The 17,385-nt window shown below is 37.6% G+C and overlaps 3 protein-coding genes across 3 annotated transcripts in view; 1 reads left to right on the top strand and 2 right to left on the bottom strand.

The window, feature by feature from the left end:
* LOC107694873 (inter-alpha-trypsin inhibitor heavy chain H3-like) overlaps window positions 1-3,172 on the top strand; it is a 17,484-nt gene extending 14,312 nt beyond the window's left edge. Inside the window, 7 exon segments of the mRNA XM_016494585.1 lie at window positions 687-713; window positions 1,086-1,130; window positions 1,225-1,329; window positions 1,417-1,591; window positions 1,747-1,895; window positions 2,607-2,691; window positions 2,842-3,172. Of these exon segments, the coding sequence (XP_016350071.1) occupies window positions 687-713; window positions 1,086-1,130; window positions 1,225-1,329; window positions 1,417-1,591; window positions 1,747-1,895; window positions 2,607-2,691; window positions 2,842-2,956 (701 nt within the window). The 3' untranslated portion in view covers window positions 2,957-3,172.
* Window positions 3,173-4,401: 1,229 nt separating this feature from the next.
* LOC107694870 (galanin receptor type 1-like) lies at window positions 4,402-6,021 on the bottom strand. Its single transcript, XM_016494579.1, has one exon. The coding sequence runs from the start codon at window positions 5,857-5,859 to the stop codon at window positions 4,858-4,860; it is 1,002 nt and encodes a 333-aa protein (XP_016350065.1). The 5' UTR covers window positions 5,860-6,021; the 3' UTR covers window positions 4,402-4,857.
* A 1,686-nt stretch (window positions 6,022-7,707) lies between these two features.
* The window catches only part of LOC107694862 (inter-alpha-trypsin inhibitor heavy chain H3-like), a 20,993-nt gene continuing 11,315 nt past the window's right edge, over window positions 7,708-17,385 (bottom strand). Inside the window, exons 13-24 of the mRNA XM_016494555.1 lie at window positions 16,703-16,875; window positions 15,832-15,900; window positions 15,479-15,514; window positions 15,103-15,138; window positions 14,889-14,909; window positions 11,777-11,818; window positions 9,896-9,952; window positions 9,312-9,425; window positions 9,054-9,228; window positions 8,269-8,417; window positions 8,057-8,141; window positions 7,708-7,976 (exon numbers count right to left, since the gene is read on the bottom strand). Of these exons, the coding sequence (XP_016350041.1) occupies window positions 7,862-7,976; window positions 8,057-8,141; window positions 8,269-8,417; window positions 9,054-9,228; window positions 9,312-9,425; window positions 9,896-9,952; window positions 11,777-11,818; window positions 14,889-14,909; window positions 15,103-15,138; window positions 15,479-15,514; window positions 15,832-15,900; window positions 16,703-16,875 (1,072 nt within the window). The 3' untranslated portion in view covers window positions 7,708-7,861. The remainder of the gene's footprint in view (window positions 7,977-8,056; window positions 8,142-8,268; window positions 8,418-9,053; window positions 9,229-9,311; window positions 9,426-9,895; window positions 9,953-11,776; window positions 11,819-14,888; window positions 14,910-15,102; window positions 15,139-15,478; window positions 15,515-15,831; window positions 15,901-16,702; window positions 16,876-17,385) is intronic.

Raw genomic sequence — 17,385 nt, 5'->3', positions numbered from 1 at the left:
TCAAAAATGGGCAAAGAGGCGGGAGCTGGTTGCTGAAACCACGCCCACCTAGCTCGACGCCGGTGACAGCAATGGCAATCCACCGGTCACTCAAATGGCCACGCCCTTAATTATGCAGAACTTTAAGGCTTAATATAATTAAAATGGATGAGTTATAAAAAAAAATTCGCCCCCCTCACAGTTGTCATGAAGGGCAAAATTAGCTATATAGACTAAAATCATTTTTTGTACCAGGCTGTAAACATATTTTCTTCTGCTGTAAAGTTGGGCATTTTAACATGGGGAGTCTATAGGACTGACTCCCTTTTGGAGCCAGCCTCTAGCGGCCAGTCGATGAATTGCAGTTTTAGTCAATTCCGTGTTGGCTTCACGAGAGAGAAGGTTGCTGCTTGGTTGTAACGTTATTGATTTTATATAAAAAAAAAAAAAAACCTTAAGGACACAATTAAGCATTATTAAGGACACAAATCTTTATAAAAAATACTACTTGAAGATACAGCTTCTGACATAACAGAACAATGCAATGAATGTTGCACAGGTGTTTTTAGCTTGACTGAAATCTCATTGACCAATCAGAAGATTCTTTGAGAAATCTCCATTTTCTGAAAGAAAAATTGTGGAAGTGCATAAAAAACAAACTATTTGAATCATAATGTTCACAATGTGAAAATGTCTGTTCTTTTCAGAGATGCTTCATCACATGCTGCCTACATGTAAGTTATTCAATGTACAGTATTTTCTGTTTTTTACTTGCATTTGGTCTCAGATTCATAAGTAGACCATCTAGACGTCCATGTAGGCTAAAAAATCATGATATTTTGGTTTTTATTTTTGGCTTTTAAAGATAAAGACTCCCATACTTTGCTGAGAATGTTTACTGTCACTTCTCTCTGTTTTAAGGTATACTAGTAGCAAGATTTTTTAGAAATGATGACATATACTGTCATAACTGTTGCTGTAGGTCTGTGTGCCAGTCAGTTACACACGTCACCTTTAAAACAAACTGAACTAAATACTAAAAAAAATAATAAACTAACTACAATAAATGCATGCAGAATGTGGATTTACATCCTTTACAATGTTTGTTGGCTCCCCAACTATGCATACAACTACTCCCCCTGCTGTGCAAGGTACATACAATTTTTCTTTTTCTTAAATAATTTTTTTCTGAGCATGCGCATATTTTAAGAAATAATCATGACATTTTGATTCTCTGTCCAAAAGTCCATAGCAATCGTTTCCTGCTGCCTGTTGTTGGTCAGTCGAAGCCACTTTGTTTTGATGTTCCTGTTCCTCACAAACTCAGACTCCTGCAGGATTCAGCTTCAGGTTAGACATTAAGAGATGTTTGTTCTACATGTGCATCTATTTAACAGGCCATCTGTCTTATGAATGTGTTTACTGTGGTCATCCTAGAGTTCTCTATGAACGGAGAGTCTTTGAGTGAACAAAATGGATTCCATCAAATTGCTATTCATTACAAAACTAACCATCACTTGATAATAAGCACAAAGTCTATCAGTTACCGTAATGGCCAGGACAATGTTGAGATTCTGTGGGGCCAGGAACTGAGCCAACACAATACAGATGGGTAAATATAGAAGTTCTCCACATGTAGAAAGAACAAACTATATATTCATAAATGAATGCTAAATATTCTGCATATTAACTGTTCTCTGTTTGCTAACAGTTTTATTGTGATAAAACAGAGGTAGAATTCACTCATGAGTTACTCTCTATCAACAGTGTGTCTCTGGTTGTCCTGGAAAATGAACTGAATGTTACCATGGGAAATATTGGTGTTGTTATTATTTCTCATAAGAAAGATGGGGTCATGTTTTTGTGGCCTGCCATTTGGAAATATCCAAAAGATGTCAACCTGACAGGTGTTTTAGGTAAGAGAGCAATTCACGGTCTAAATATTTAAACATTACTTACAGTATCAAAACTTGCCTCCTGCCGATACTGAAGTAGGCTCCGCATTAAAGGAAAAGTTCACCCAAAAATGAAATTTTGCTGACAACTTTGCAGGCCATCCAAGATGTAGATGAGTTTGTTTTGATATCAGAACAGATGTGGAGAAATTTCGCATTACATCACTTGCTCAAGACTGGATCTTCTGCAGTAAAAGGGTGCCGTCAGAATGAGTCCAAACAGCTGATAAAAATATCACTAAAAATCTACAAGTAATCCACACCACTCCAGTTCTTCAATTAATGTCTTGTGAAGTGAAAAGCTGCATGTTTGTAACAAACAAATACATCGAGATGTTTTTTTTTGTTTTTTTTTTACTTCAAAGTCCTGTTTTTTCCAGTGACATCGTCTACATTAAGGATGGCTAGTGGGGAAATACATTTTCAGCAAATTGTCATTTTTGGGTGAACTATTTATTCATTTAATAATCTTTAACCTGACAACCATTTTAGAAGAACAGTGTGCCTTAATATGAATATAACCAAAATGTCAGTGATGTTATTGTGTCAGTTATGTACTGTACATTGGTTAGCCAACAACTGTTTATTGTTATTAAGTAGATATTTTGGATAAATTGCTGTTGTTAAACCAACATTAGTGACAAATCACAATATCTGTCGATAATCTTTAAGGAAAGCCTGATATTTCATATGTGAAGACTAAAGGATCACAAACACCAACTCTTAAGATGAAGGACAAGGAGGTGAAGACATCTTTGTAAGTGATTCGGTTAATAAATGCATACAACCTTCCATAAAACGTTTGGTACTTAATTTTAAAACATAATGTGTTGCCCTGTATGTTTATAAATATTTATATTTATATAAATATACAATATACAAATATTTATGTGTCTGTTAATTGTAGGGAGACTGTCAGCGATTACAGATTACATTCAACTCCTATTCAAGAATTCTGGCTTGTCCCATTCCAGGCTGTGATGGAGGCAGAGATTTCTGATTTCACTGTCACTCAGCTGTAGAGTTGACAAACAGTGTTTCTTTTGATTTTGATGGTTCATGTTAAGTAAATGCTTCAACGGTTTAATCCTACCTGGCCTAGGAAGCCTTACTTATAATTGTCTTAAGTATATTGTTTGCTTGATATGCTGATTTTTTTTGTTTGTTGTAAATCCACTTCAGCTGCCTTTCCAGGGATTAATCCAGATTGACTCTTAATAAATACAAATTCTCATGTCTAATGTTTGCTTAAAATGCAAGAACTGCAAGTATTGAATGCAGATTAAGTTTGCAATACAGTTATGGACAAAAAAAGAGGAGAATTCCAAATGTAGATCATAACATGTAGTTTACATTTACATTTAGCCATTTAGCAGACACTTTTATCCAAAGCGATTTACAAATGAGGACAATGGAAGCAAAGTCAACAAAAGAGCAATGATATGCAAGTGCTATAACAAGTCTCAGTTAGCTTAACGCAGTACACTTAGCAAGGTTTTTTTTTCAATTATATAATAAATAAAAGAAAACAGATAGAATAAAAAAAAGAACAGAGCAAGCTAGTGTTAGAGGCCTTTTTTTTGCTTTTGTTAATTGTATAATAAATAAAAAGAAAACAAATAGATAGAATACAAAAAGATAATAAAAGCTAGTGTTAGTTTTTTAAAATAAATATAAAGAAAACAAGCTGTAAATGAATAGAGTGCAAGTCTAAAAGGGCAAGTTTTTTTTATTTAATTTTTTTAAAGAATATAATTAGAATAGAGAGTGCTAGAGTTAGAGGGTCAAATAAAGATGGAAGAGATGTGTTTTTAGCCGATTCTTGAAGATGGCTAAGGACTCAGCTGCTCGGATTGAGTTGGGCAGGTCATTCCACCAGGAGGGAACAGTTAATGAAAAAGTCTGTGAAAGTGATTTTGTTTCTCTTTGGGATGGCACAATAAAGCGACGTTCACTTGCAGAACGCAAGCTTCTAGAGGGCACATAAGTCTGAAGTAATGAATTTAGGTAAAGGGGTGCAGAGCCAGTGGTGTTTTTGTAGGCAAACATTAATGCCTTGAATTTTATGCGAGCAGCTATTGGTAGCCAGTGCAAATTGATGAACAGAGGTGAGATCCATTTTTTGTATCTTGCTGCCGCGTTCTGGATTAATTGTAATTGTAAATTAATTGCTGTTCTTTCATTATGCCTCCATACTGAAACTATATTTTTAACATAGAGGTCTAATCAAAAGAAAACATGTTAAAATTGGGAATTACATCTGTTTTTCTCAAAAGCCTTTTAAATTTATGATTTAATATTCCCTCTCAAGCAAAAAAAGATTTGAACCACAAAAGAGATTTGCAAATTCATCAAATATTTCTTTAGGTACGATCTTTAAAATAAAGGTTTCACACAGAAAAATTTGGGGTTCCCCAAAGAACCTTTCAGTGATCAGTTCTTAAAATACCCATTTTTTCTACGCGTGAAGAACATGTTAATAATGTGGATGTTAATCCACAATTAAGAGTCTTTTGTGGAATGTAAAGGTTCCCTGGATGTTAAAGATTCTTCATGGAAACACAGATGTCAATAATGAACCTTCATTTTTTTAAGAGTGCATGTTCTCCTTAAAACTTAAGTCAAACAAGCCCTTGACAAATTTGAGGCTTAAACAACACAAACTATTAAAACAATGTACAATGCCAGCTGTTTGGTTCCTCTTGACATTTTGTAAGGCTGCAAAATTGGTACATTGAAATACCAGAACTAAGTTCCTTAGTGTCCAAACCATTGGTCATTGTTGCATCACTCATGAAAATGTTCTACATGTTTGTTTATAAACAAAATGTTCATTGTTAGTACATTATATACAGCCATTCACATATGTAAATAACTTACTTTATGGAATAAATCATGGTAATTAACTCTTAACTGTATGACTTTAGGAGGGTCTTTTTCTACAGACTCCTCGACCCAGGGCCATTAGTTCCTTCCTGAATTTCTCTGACATAAAAACGTAGAGAATGGGGTTGGCCACTGTAGAAGAGGTTGCCATGATGCGAGCAAAGGTAGCAAAAGGTCCAAAGTGAGGTAAAGGACCAGCCGCTTTATCACCCTCAGCTATTTGGGCAAACATCAAGCCATAGGATGGCAGCCAACACAATGCAAAAGCCAGCACTAACAAAGCAGACGTCTGGGTCACATGCACATGGTAGTGCTCTAAATGGTCAGTCTGAGTTGTGCGGCCCTGTCTAGTTGTTTTGAGGAAATGGTATATCTTGACATAGGCTATTACAATGATCCCAAGAGGAAATGCAAAAGCGAGAAGGAAGTGGCACACTCCATATGCCAACTGGCTTTTGTCAGACAGGAAATTGAAACATGCCAGGTTCTCACGGGCTTTATGGTTGTCCAGCATCCTCCAAGCAAACTGAGGCGATGCCAAGACGACCGCTGGTATCCACAGTACACCCGCAACTACTTTTAAATGCCCCTCTCTGCGCCATTGATATGCTTTTGACTGATGGACCACAATGATGTACCGCGCAAAAGCCAAAGTGGCCAGTGTAAAGGCGCTCGCCGCCGTACACATCGCACTCAAGAAGCTCACAGATTTGCACATGAAGCTTCCAAACGGCCAGTGACGGGTTGCGATGGCGACTGTGTGGTATGGAAGACAGGAAAGGAGAAGAAGGTCTGCCACACTCAATGACAGAAGAAGAACATCTGTGCCATTTGCATTTGTTTGTTGGAATCCTCCAGTTCTTCCTCCACTGGGCTGTCCACGTCCTCGCCGCAACGTACGACAGATGACGATAAGAACCAGGATGTGTCCCACCACCCCGGTTACCAGGATGAAGCTGTCAAATATGGGTACCAACACTCGCTCAACATCACTCAGTCCATGACTGGAACTGTTCGTCTCGGTAGTCCCATTAACCATAATGGAGGGTCCGACAATTAACAACAATATGATTATAAATGTAATTGGTTCTTAAATCCAAGTATTATTTTCATGCATCTCTACCAAACAGTTCTACAACATTCGTGCAGCAAATACTGTAAGCAACTGGACAAAGTTTTACTACTATTTCCCTTTCGAGGCGTCTCTCAGACCATTAGAAAATGTTCAAACATTTGTCAACAATCCTCTGGTCCAGAAGAGATCGTACTGTACAGTAGTCTTGATAAAACGCTCTGGAATGCATCAATAGTTAATGATTGCAGGACTCAAAGTGCAGAAATACTGCTATTGGGTTAGTTCTCTTCAGGAGAAACAAAAAAATTGCCCGAAATCATTGTTTATTTGTCGTTCCGCAGATTTATTTCCTCTGTAATTCCTTTACAGATATGGCAGATGCAAAGCCATAGCAATGTTGCACTTGCCTGTAGTGACTTCAGTGATTACAGATGCATTCCAAGGATTTGCTGGATTTTTCTTCAACTTCCAAGATTAATTTCACAAATTCAATGTCTATGAGCTCAGTAATCCACAGTATCAATCTGCTGGAACTCCCAGGGTATTATTCAAAAGATCTCGAGTGGAAAGCCGTGCTTCAAACGGAAACTTAAACAGCCGGAGAGAGGCAAGTCGAATGGCCTTTGACCTGACAGCAGTGACGTAGTGCCTATAAACACAGAGCTTTGTTTAACCACACATTTAGTGAACTGTCAAGTTTAGTCAGTAGATATAACGTCCAGCTTCTGTCTTTGGATTCTTTCTATCCCAGGCCCTTAATTCCATGTTTTAGCCTGGGAGTTGACAATTTGTTTGCATAGCTTTGCTATGTTAAAATAATATAATTAAATCACATTTACCTCCCAAAATTAAAATTTTGACCATTTTATTCACTCTCATGTCATTCCAAACTATGGAACCTTCGGAACACAAAAGATATTTTGAAGAATGTTTTTGACCATAAAATGAAACAAGACATTTTTCAAAATATCATCTTTTGTGTCCTGCAGTTAAAAAAATAAATAAATACAGGGGGATGTTTGGAATGACATGGGGATGAGTAAATGATGACAGATTTGTGTGTGTGTGTGTGTGTGTGTGTGTGTGTGTGAGAGAGAGAGAATAACCCCTTTAATTAATACTGAGAAATAAGAGTTACGTAATCTTAAATTTCCTTCAAGTTCCTTTACAGGAAGTGTTACAGTAAGTCATAAATACGTGATCAGATAAGTTTAAAGCACAAAGACAAAGGTCAAAGCATACAGATAAAGTGTCCCGTACATAATTTAGATTGTCTGTGTAACTGCTGACTCAAATACCCACATCCTTGAAGTCTTAGTTAAATCTAATGAATCACCATGACTTGGTTTATGATGTAAACCTTTAGACAGTATGCGTTTAAGCATTTGTATGTTCAAGACTTACACATATCTGACGCATTTTTTAAAGTTTTCGTTAGGACTAAACAGAGAAAATAAGAATAGCTGTCATTTTTACTATTTATAACGGTTTTTTTTACCCCTTCATTTAATTTAATGCAGTTCCAAATAAAACCTTAAAACTTCTAAATAAAAATACATTTATGTCACTTGCTAATGTAAACAAGTATGTACTTGTTTCACCTGAACATGCTAGTAATGAATATTATGTTTAATGTGATAGATGTTACATGTTTTGATATATCATATTTGGGCAAATGTTTAAGTGTTTAATGGACAGAAATGTTTATTCGATTAAACCCCAATCCTAAAATACACATTATTTACAGTCATTTAGATTTTAAAGAGGGATCATTTGTGTTAGTGTTAAAATAAAATTCCAGATTCTAACACATTGTTTTTATGTTGATGAATTTATTGAAATGCTGAGGTGTGTCAGAGATATCATGTTTGCCAATGACAGAAAAAAAATACACAACACAAACATCAGCAAGTGTTTTACATAGAAACATGCTCTGTCCCAGTTTATCATTTGCCAGCTTTGAACTCTACAGCTTAGTGACAGTGAAATCAGAAATGTCTCTCTGCATCGCAGCATAGAACGAGACAAGCCAGCATTTGATAACCGGCTTTGAAGAAAGTCTGTAGTCTGTGACGTCCTCCCTACAGACACATTCATAGATTAAACAGATGTATAATATGAGCAAAAAAAATCAGCAGTGAACGTATTGTTTATCACGTACCAGCTTGTGCTCACTTCCTGGTCATTTATCTTTAGAGTTGGTGTTTGTGATCCTTGAATCTCCTCATATGAAGCATCAGTTTTTCCTTTAATATTATCCACAGTTATTTAACCCATGTTGGTTTAATAAAGCAAGTTACAAATCAAAATGTACTATTTGATTGCTAAATTGTTGATGCGTGCTTAAATGTTTAATAAGTGAAGCACTCTTACCTAAAATGCCTGTCAAACTGACATCTTTTGGCTGTTGCTGAACAGCAGGCCACAGAAAAATTTCCCTTTTTTCCTTATGGAGAAGAATAACGACGTGAATATTTCCCATGGTGATGTCTATTTCATTGCTCCGTAGAATCAGAGACACGCTGATGAAACAGAAAAGCTGAAGAATGAATTCTATCTCTCAGGTTAACATACAGTGGGTACGGAAAGTATTCAGACCCCCTTAAATTTTTCACTCTTTGTTATATTGCAGCCATTTGCTAAAATCATTTAAGTTAATTTTTTTTCCTCATTAATGTACACACAGCACCCCATATTGACAGAAAAACACAGAATCGTTGACATTTTTGCAGATTTATTAAAAAAGAAAAACTGAAATATCACATGGTCCTAAGTATTCAGACCCTTTGCTCAGTATTTAGTAGAAGCACCCTTTTGATCTAATACAGCCATGAGTCTTTTTGGGAAAGATGCAACAAGTTTTTCACACCTGGATTTGGGGATCCTCTGCCATTCCTCCTTGCAGATCCTCTCCAGTTCTGTCAGGTTGGATGGTAAACGTTGGTGGACAGCCATTTTTAGGTCTCTCCAGAGATGCTCAATTGGGTTTAAGTCAGGGCTCTGGCTGGGCCATTCAAGAACAGTCACAGAGTTGGCAAATGGCTGCAATATAACAAAGAGTGAAAAATTTAAGGGGGTCTGAATACTTTCCGTACCCACTGTATAGGCTATAACATACACAAGTTTCGTGAAACACGTATAGTTTGAGTAGTATTTACCCCTCAGTATTGTGTTGGGTCAGTTCCTGGCCCCACAAGAACTCAACTTGATTCTGGCCTTCATGGTATCTGACAGACGTTGTGTTTATAGTCAGATGATGGTTAGTTTTGTAATGAAAAGTAATTTGATGGAATCCATTTTGTCCAGTCACGGATTCTCCATTCATATAGAACTCTAGGACACAAAGTAAATGTATTTAATTCAAGAAAAAGATGACTTCTAAAAGGATGTGTTTGTAGTAAATGTGTAGTAGAAACCTGAAGCTGAATCCTGTAGAAGTCTGAGTTTGTGAGGAACAGGAACGTCAAAACAGAGTAGCTTAGACTGACCAACAACAGGCAGCAGGAAACGATTGCTACGAACTGTTGGAGCTAAGACAGAACATAACCAAATGCAGCATAAAGTCAAACAAACCAAAATGTATTCAGACACCTTCAACATTTCTCACATTATCACAGTTTATTTGCTATAGTTTAGAAAATGTTAATAAAATATGACAAGAGTTAAACTGTGTCAGAACCAATTCATCTTGATAATGTCAGATAACTTTGATAGAAAGGTATGTAACAAAACATGGTCAGGTTAAAGTGTCAAATCAAATTTTTGATCCCAAATTTATATCAGCTTTACTGGTAGTCCACTGTGTGAATAATTTTTGGGTATAATATATCACAGTTTACTTTATTTTGCTATCCTCACTTACATAAATTAACTAGTGTCCTGCACCCTCTAGTAAAAAAAATATCAAAAATTATATCTGGTGTTTGAATCATTTTTGGTTTGACTGTATAATTATTATATAAAATTCCATAATAATTCAGTTTGAGAGATCTTTATGTACCTGACATAGTAACGGGAACACGTACCATCTCTGGAAGTGTGGGCCTTGGATCTAAGACTAAGAGAAGGTGTAACCGATAAAATTAGACTTAATGTACATTTTGTATGCATTTACCCTACATAAGGCAGAACGTCTCAGTTGTAACCCTCGTTCCCTGAAGGAGGGAACGGAGATGTTACGTCAACACTTTACGTTAGGGGTCTCACTTAGGAGCCCCAATCACCTCTGAGCATTACAAGAAATGGCCAATGACTATTGGCAAGTGGAATTTGCATGCCAAGCCACTCCCTGAACATATGGGTATATGAGATGACGGTGTGCATCCACTCATTCAGGTTTGTGCTGAGGGGCCGAAAAGCATCCCGGCATTCAGCACAGTTCACGGTTGTGGTATGAGGGAGATAACGTCTCTGTTCCCTCCTTAAGGGAACGAGGGTTACATACGTAACTGAGAGTGACATTCGTCAGTGACATTCGTCAGTGACATTCGTCATTACATCCACACTGACATTAGGGGTCCCTATGAAAAGCACCAGAACTGTGTTATGAAATTGATGTTTCAGTGCTGGCAAGCAAGCGTGCCATGACAAATGCACCTCAATTCAGAACCTGCCCAGCACCCCAAAAAGCCAGATAAAACATCAAGTACAAGGCTTATTAAGGAAGCCGAAAAAGGTGTTCCAATTTTCCCAATATTCGTTTCAGCAATCGTTGGGGTGCGGAGACGCATCCAAACAGGAATCTGAATCAGAAGACTGATCGTAGCAAAGTCTAACATATTGTCCTAACCCCAGTTCAGGGGAACACAACAGAAACGAAAGCAGACCTTTACAGGGAAAAACTCGGGTTTACCGAGGGAAACCAAACCGTGGAAGAACATATAGGATTACCCAAGGGAACCTAATGTATGGGTACCTAGTCCAGTATAAGGTAGGGATGTACAACAGCGATTGAGCACTCGGCCGTGACAGCGACGATCAATCATGAAAACGATGATCGTGGAAATTTTTTTTTCTGATTGGTTATAGCTTTGTATGGCTTTGCCAGGCGATTTCAGGAATCACTTGATAATGTAGATGAAAATATAAAACAAATCTGCCATAAACATAGCATTATATTGAGAACTTTATAGAAATCTATAGTAAATTCTGTCCTTGCCCGTGTTTCAGCGTGCTGTCATGAAAGTGCATCACAGCGGAAGCTCTCGCTCTCTCTCGCTCGCTCTCTCTCTCACTATAGCGCATAACTTGAAGTTCACTGGTATTTGTATCTTTTTGTGCAGATGTCTGCTAGAGAGGCACTGTGCGCCAATGCCAAGGAGGAGGCAACACTCCAAGTGGAATGAGCTCAAAGTCAAAATGAATAAACGGGCTGTGTTGAGGCAGAATCCAGACATAAAAGTATGAGTCCTTCCAGTCGATTGCTACAAACCAATCCTGGTGCTGATCGCATGAAATAATGCGCTTCTGCGTCAGCATCTTGAACAGAAGCCTGTGTAGGGACAGATTCAAGACTCGCAGATCCAAGATTGGTTGTAACCCACCGCTATTCTTGGGTGTGATTAAATAAGGGCTGTAAAATCCCAATTTCATCTCAGCTGGAGGGATGAATTCTATCATATCCTTCACCAAAAGGACTACATTCTCTACATACAGAACACAGGCATCCTTGTCCATAATTGACGTAAAGAGGATGCCCCTGAACCTGGGAGGGCACCTGGCAAATTGAATCGCATAGCCCAGTCAAACGAACAAGCCAGCGAGATGGGTTGGGGAGCGCTAGCCCCCCAAGTCCCAAGTGAGACCCCTTATATCAGTGTCGATGTAACATTGAATGTGACTGACTGAAAGAGAATCAAAGTTACAGTGTTTTCATACATACCACGGGAGATCAATAGATTGGAATAACTGAGATCATGGAATTCTAAACAACAACAAAAAAGGGTTTAGTCATTAAAAAGTCAAAGACAGGCTATGTATGCAGTAATACAGCTTTTCATGCAAGGGAGTTTATTAAAAATTCACAGCACTCATAATGTAATAATAAATAAATAAATACACTGAACAAAATTATAAACGCAACACTTTTGTTTTTGCCCCCATTTTTCATGAGCTGAACTCAAATATCTAAGACTTTTTCTATGTACACAAAAGGCCTATTTCTCTCAAATATTGTTCACAAATCTGTCTAAATCTGTGTTAGTGAGAAGAACTGGGATGTTTTCAGCTTCCAGGAATTGTGTACAGATCCTTGCAACATGGGGCCGTGCATTATCATGCTGCAACATGAGGTGATGGTCGTGGATGAATGGCACAACAATGGGCCTCAGGATCTCGTCACGGTATCTCTGTGCATTCAAAATGCCATCAATAAAATGCACCTGTGTTCGTCGGTTACGACGACGAATTGCAGTCAGGTCGAGACCCCGATGAGGATGACAAGCATGCAGATGAGCTTCCCGGAGACGGTTTCTGACAGTTAGTGCAGAAATGTTTTGGTTATGCAAACCGATTGTTGCAGCAGCTGGTGGCTGGTCTCAGACGATCTTGGAGGTGAAGATGCTGGTGTGGTTACACGTGGTAGGCCGGTTGGATGTACTGCCAAATTCTCAGAAACGCCTTTGGAGGTGGCTTATGGTAGAGAAATGAACATTCAATTCTCGGGCAACAGCTCTGGTGGACATTCCTGCAGTCAGCATGCCAATTGCATGCTCCCTCAAAACTTGCGACATCTGTGGCATTGTGCTGTGTGATAAAACTGCACATTTTAGAGTGGCCTTTTATTGTGGCCAGCCTAAGGCACACCTGTGCAATAATCATGCTGTCTAATCAGCATCTTGATATGCCACACCTGTGAGGTGGATGGATTATCTCGGCAAAGGAGAAGTGCTCACTAACACAGATTTAGACAGATTTGTGAACAATATTTGAGAGAAATAGGCCTTTTGTGTACATAGAAAAAGTCTTAGATCTTTGAGTTCAGCTCATGAAAAATGGGGGCAAAAACAAAAGTGTTGCATTTATAATTTTGTTCAGTGTAAATAATGAAAAAAAGTTGTACAAATGCATTACTGAAATAATTAAATAGAGAAATTATTAAATTTAGTAATTAAACTGTACTGATTTTTTTGTAATAATATAAATTATAAAACATATGAAATGTTATAAAACATTTAATGATAATTCCTTTCACATAACTTGAGCTACATTTAAATCATTTTCTTTTCATTAAAATGTATTTTCAAATATTTCATATTAAGAGGCTTCTTTTCCGAATCACACCTAATGCCTTATTTCATTTATTTTCATTCCATTTCATCCATTCCATCATCTCATTCCATTTTCTTTTAATTTACAGTGCATTCAGAAAGTATTCACAGCGCTTCGCTTTTTCCACATTTTACAGCCTTATTCCAAAATGGATTAAACAATACCCCATAATGGTAACGTAAAAGTAGTTTGTTTGAAATCTTTGCAAATTTATATAAAAAAATAATAATAATAATAAATAATGCAAAAAAAAAAAAAAAACATGCACATAAGTATTCACAGCCTTTGCTCAATACTTTTTTGAAGCACCTTTGGCACCAGTTACAGCCTCAAGTCTTTTTGAGTATTGCTTGGCACACCTATTTTTGGGCAGTTTCTCCCATTCTTCTTTGCAGGACCTCTCAAGCTCCATCAGGTTGGATGGGGAGCATCGGTGCACAGCCATTTTCAGATCTCTCCAGAGACGTTCAATCAGGTTCAAGTCTGGGCCACTCAAGGACATTCACAGAGTTGTCCTGTAGCCACTACTTTGTTACCTTGGCTGTGTGCTTAGGGTCGTTGTCCTGTTGGAAGATGAACCTTCGCTGAACCTTGGAAGAGCACTCTGGAGCAGGTTTTCATCAAGGATGTCTCTGTACATTGCTGCATTCATCTTTCCCTCGATCCTGACTAGTCTCCCAGTTCCTGCCGCTAAAAAATGGGATGGTATTGGCCAGGTGATGAGTGGCACCTGGTTTCCTCCAGACATGACGCTCAATCTTTGTTTCATCATGGTTTCATCAAGAGTCCTTCAGGTGCCTTTTGGCAAACTCCAGGCGGGCTGTCATGTGCCTTTTACTGAGGAGTGGCTTCCGTCTGGCCACTCTACCATACAGGCCTGATTGGTGGAGTGCTGCAGAGATTGTTTTTCTTCTGGAAGGTTCTCCTCTCTCCACAGAGAAAAGCTGGAGCTCTGTCAGAGTGACCATCGGGTTCTTGGTCACCTCCCTGACTAAGGCCTTTCTCCCCCGATCGCTCAGTTTGGCCGGGCAGCCCGCTCTAGGAAGAATCCTGGTGGTTCCAAACTTCTTCCATTAACGGATGACGGAGGCTACTGTGCTCATTGGGACCTTCAATGCTGCAGAAACTTTTCTGTACGCTTCCCCAGATCTGTGCCTTGATACAATCCTGTCTCGGAGGTCTACAGACAATTCCTTGGACTTCATGACTTGGTTTGTGCTCTGACATGCACTGTTAACTGTGGGACCTTATATAGCCAGGTGTGTGCCTTTCCAAATCATGTCCAATCAACTGAATTTACCACAGGTGGACTCCAATCAAGTTGTAGAAACATCTCAAGGATGATCAGTGGAAACAGGATGCACCTGAGTGTCATGGCAAAGGCTGTGGATACTTATGTACATGATTTTTTATTTGTAATAAATTTGAAAAGATTTCAAACAAACTTCTTTCACGTTGTCATTATGGGGTATTGTTTGTAGAATTTTGAGGAAAATAATGAATTTAATCCATTTTGGAATAAGGCTGTAACATAACAAAATGTGGAAAAGGTGAAGCGCTGTGAATACTTTCTGGATGCACTGTAGCTTTTAATACGGCAAATTTGCAATAATTAAAGAAAGTCAAAGAGCAGTTGATTTCATTCAGTTGAAATTAAATTATTATTATTATTATTACTATAAGAAATTTTTGGACAGAAAACATTGCAACATTGTCATACATACCCTCAGCTACCGGAAAGGGAACTGGGAATGAAGATGATTCAGCCATTAAAAAAAAACAAAAAAAAATTTAATTTATTACCAAGTACAATAATTTACATTCGTTTAACAATTGATAATTAGACACGACATACATGATATGCACAAGGCAGCAGCGTTTATTCATTACAGAATCTGGCTGATAAATGTAGAAGAGAAAAGAAATTAAAACACCTACATGCAGCAGGATAACTATGAAGGCGATATCGTCCACCTAAAAAACAAATATATTTTTTTATGTTGTGAGCATGAATCAAAACTCTGTTTATTACAAATTCATTTTCAATATGTGTGTTTTATTGCAACCCCAGCATTTTGCACCCCATTTGCCTTGCCCTTTTTCCACCAAATTTTCAAAAATATATATATCCTGCCAAAACAAATAGAGGGGTTTGAAAGCAGTATTTAGAAAAAGGGATAGCCTTAATAATGTGATCATTGTGATTTGAATACTGCTTGTTCTGAAAATGGAAGCTATAAGATAAGGGGCACATTTTTCTTTACACATGTGTCCTGTATCCATGAAAAAAAAAAGATAAAGAAAAAAGCCATACCACGGCGCCCTGGATTAGCACCACCATATCTTGATCCTGGGATATACAACAACAACAAAAAATAATAAAAAAAGATATTTCAAGGCAAAGTAAAGTATAAAACGTTGGCATAAATTTAAAATTCACCCAATTTTAGTAAATTCTTCTATTTTCCAAATGCATGTTGTAGATCTTATTGTGAATGATCTATCGATATGTTCTCTCAAAGAATGGAGGGTCCTAATAGTCTTAATGATGTGATAATGTAAATTTGAATACTGCTTGGTCTGAACACTATGGAAGCTATAAGATAAGAGGGGGTAACATGATCTACCTATTAAAAGGAGAAAGCTTTTAGAAGAAACAATGCATACCACGCAAACCTGGATGAGCGGCAGGTGCACTGGACAGACCTGGACTATGGTGGTGCTGCTGACTAAATCATATATATATATATATATATATACACAGTTCAAGGCAGATGCCGTATATTAAAGTAAGCATGAAATAAAAATGCATGCATTTTCTAAATACATGTTAAGTCTCATTGTGAACTATGTATCCATGTATGTGTTTCACTTTTTGACAATTATGACCTGCTAATTTTTAATCAAAATAACTGTCTTGTGGTGAAAATGACAGACGTCTCTGGTGGTGTATGCAGAACTTAAATCCAATTATCAACTAGTGTAAAAAATCAACAACACAAAAAAACAAGTCTCTATCCTATATATTTTAAATTTTTCCATAAGCTATTGCTACTTTAAATTCTCTGCAGTAGTTTACATAAATAGAGTACATGAACTGTTTGTTTCATTATTTAAATCAGCATATTAGAATGATTTCTTAAGGATCATGCGACACTTTATACTGGAGTAATAGCTGATGGAAATTCAGCTTTGCATCACAGAAATAACTTATATTTAAAAGATATTAAACCATTATTTTATATTGTAATAACATTTTACAAGATTACTGTTTTTTTTTTCTGTATTTTTGATCAAATAAATGCAGCCTTGATGAGAATAAGAGACTTCTTTAAAAAATATTACACTTTATAAAAACTTTGTAAAAAAAAATACAAAGGGAAAACTGTTATTCACTGTGTATACAGTGGCCATCAAAACTCCATTTCGGAAGAAAAGTTTGTCTGATGAGGTCGGAAAACACTAGACAGCTGCTTTATAATATAAACTGACTCTGTTGTCTTAACTTGTAGGATGCACAAATGAAGTAGCTTCTCACCTGGAGGTCTGGGTTGCGCTTCTCCCTCTTTGGGTTTGTCGGCAACTTCCACATCACCTTCTTGTGGCTTAGTAACGACCATAGAGGTGAGTGGAGTGACAAACTGGTATTTCAGGGAGAGTTTGAGAGCTTCTTTCTTTTCATCCTCTGTCTCTTGTCCTTTAAGAATCACCCTGAGATAAAATATGTTCTCAATGTTCAACTTAAAGGCACAATATGTAATTTTTTGCCACTACCTTAAAGGCACAATATGTAATTTTTCGCCACTAGAGGGCGCATATTCAAAATAAACAAAGAAACGAAGTCGTAGTTTGATGACGCCGTGACTGAGTGTGGAATCATGGGAGTTGTCGTCTTCAACCCCACAGCCGATTAAATCCGACGGGACTCGGGCAGAAATCATGTTCATGGATGAGCATTTATTAACGTAGTAGAATGAAGCACAGTGAGGCTGAAAGCTGTCGAAGCGAAACGAGGCCGCTGAACGAGCATGACACACGGCTCGAAAGCAGCGGAGCTTTTATTATGCCACAGTCGACCGCTTCCGCTCCTTCTGGTCGTGCGTATGTGGGGGAAAAAAGCAGCACTGTTTTATCATACTAGATACATTTGAAAGATCTGTTATAATGCTACTCTGTGCAGTCGTCACCTGTCTAATAAAATGCATAGCATATTAAAGCATC

This window comes from Sinocyclocheilus anshuiensis, unplaced genomic scaffold (genome assembly GCF_001515605.1).
Source record: "Sinocyclocheilus anshuiensis isolate Anshui unplaced genomic scaffold, SAMN03320099.WGS_v1.1 scaffold294, whole genome shotgun sequence".
NCBI classification, from domain to species: Eukaryota; Metazoa; Chordata; class Actinopteri; order Cypriniformes; family Cyprinidae; genus Sinocyclocheilus; species Sinocyclocheilus anshuiensis.
The sequence above is the reverse complement of the archived record's forward strand: the minus strand, read 5'-3'. Positions and strand labels throughout refer to the sequence as shown.

Coding starts and splice junctions, on each gene's coding strand:
- LOC107694870 (XM_016494579.1), bottom strand. CDS start 5,859: ATGGTTAATGGGACTACCGAGACGAACAGTTCCAGTCATGGACTGAGT.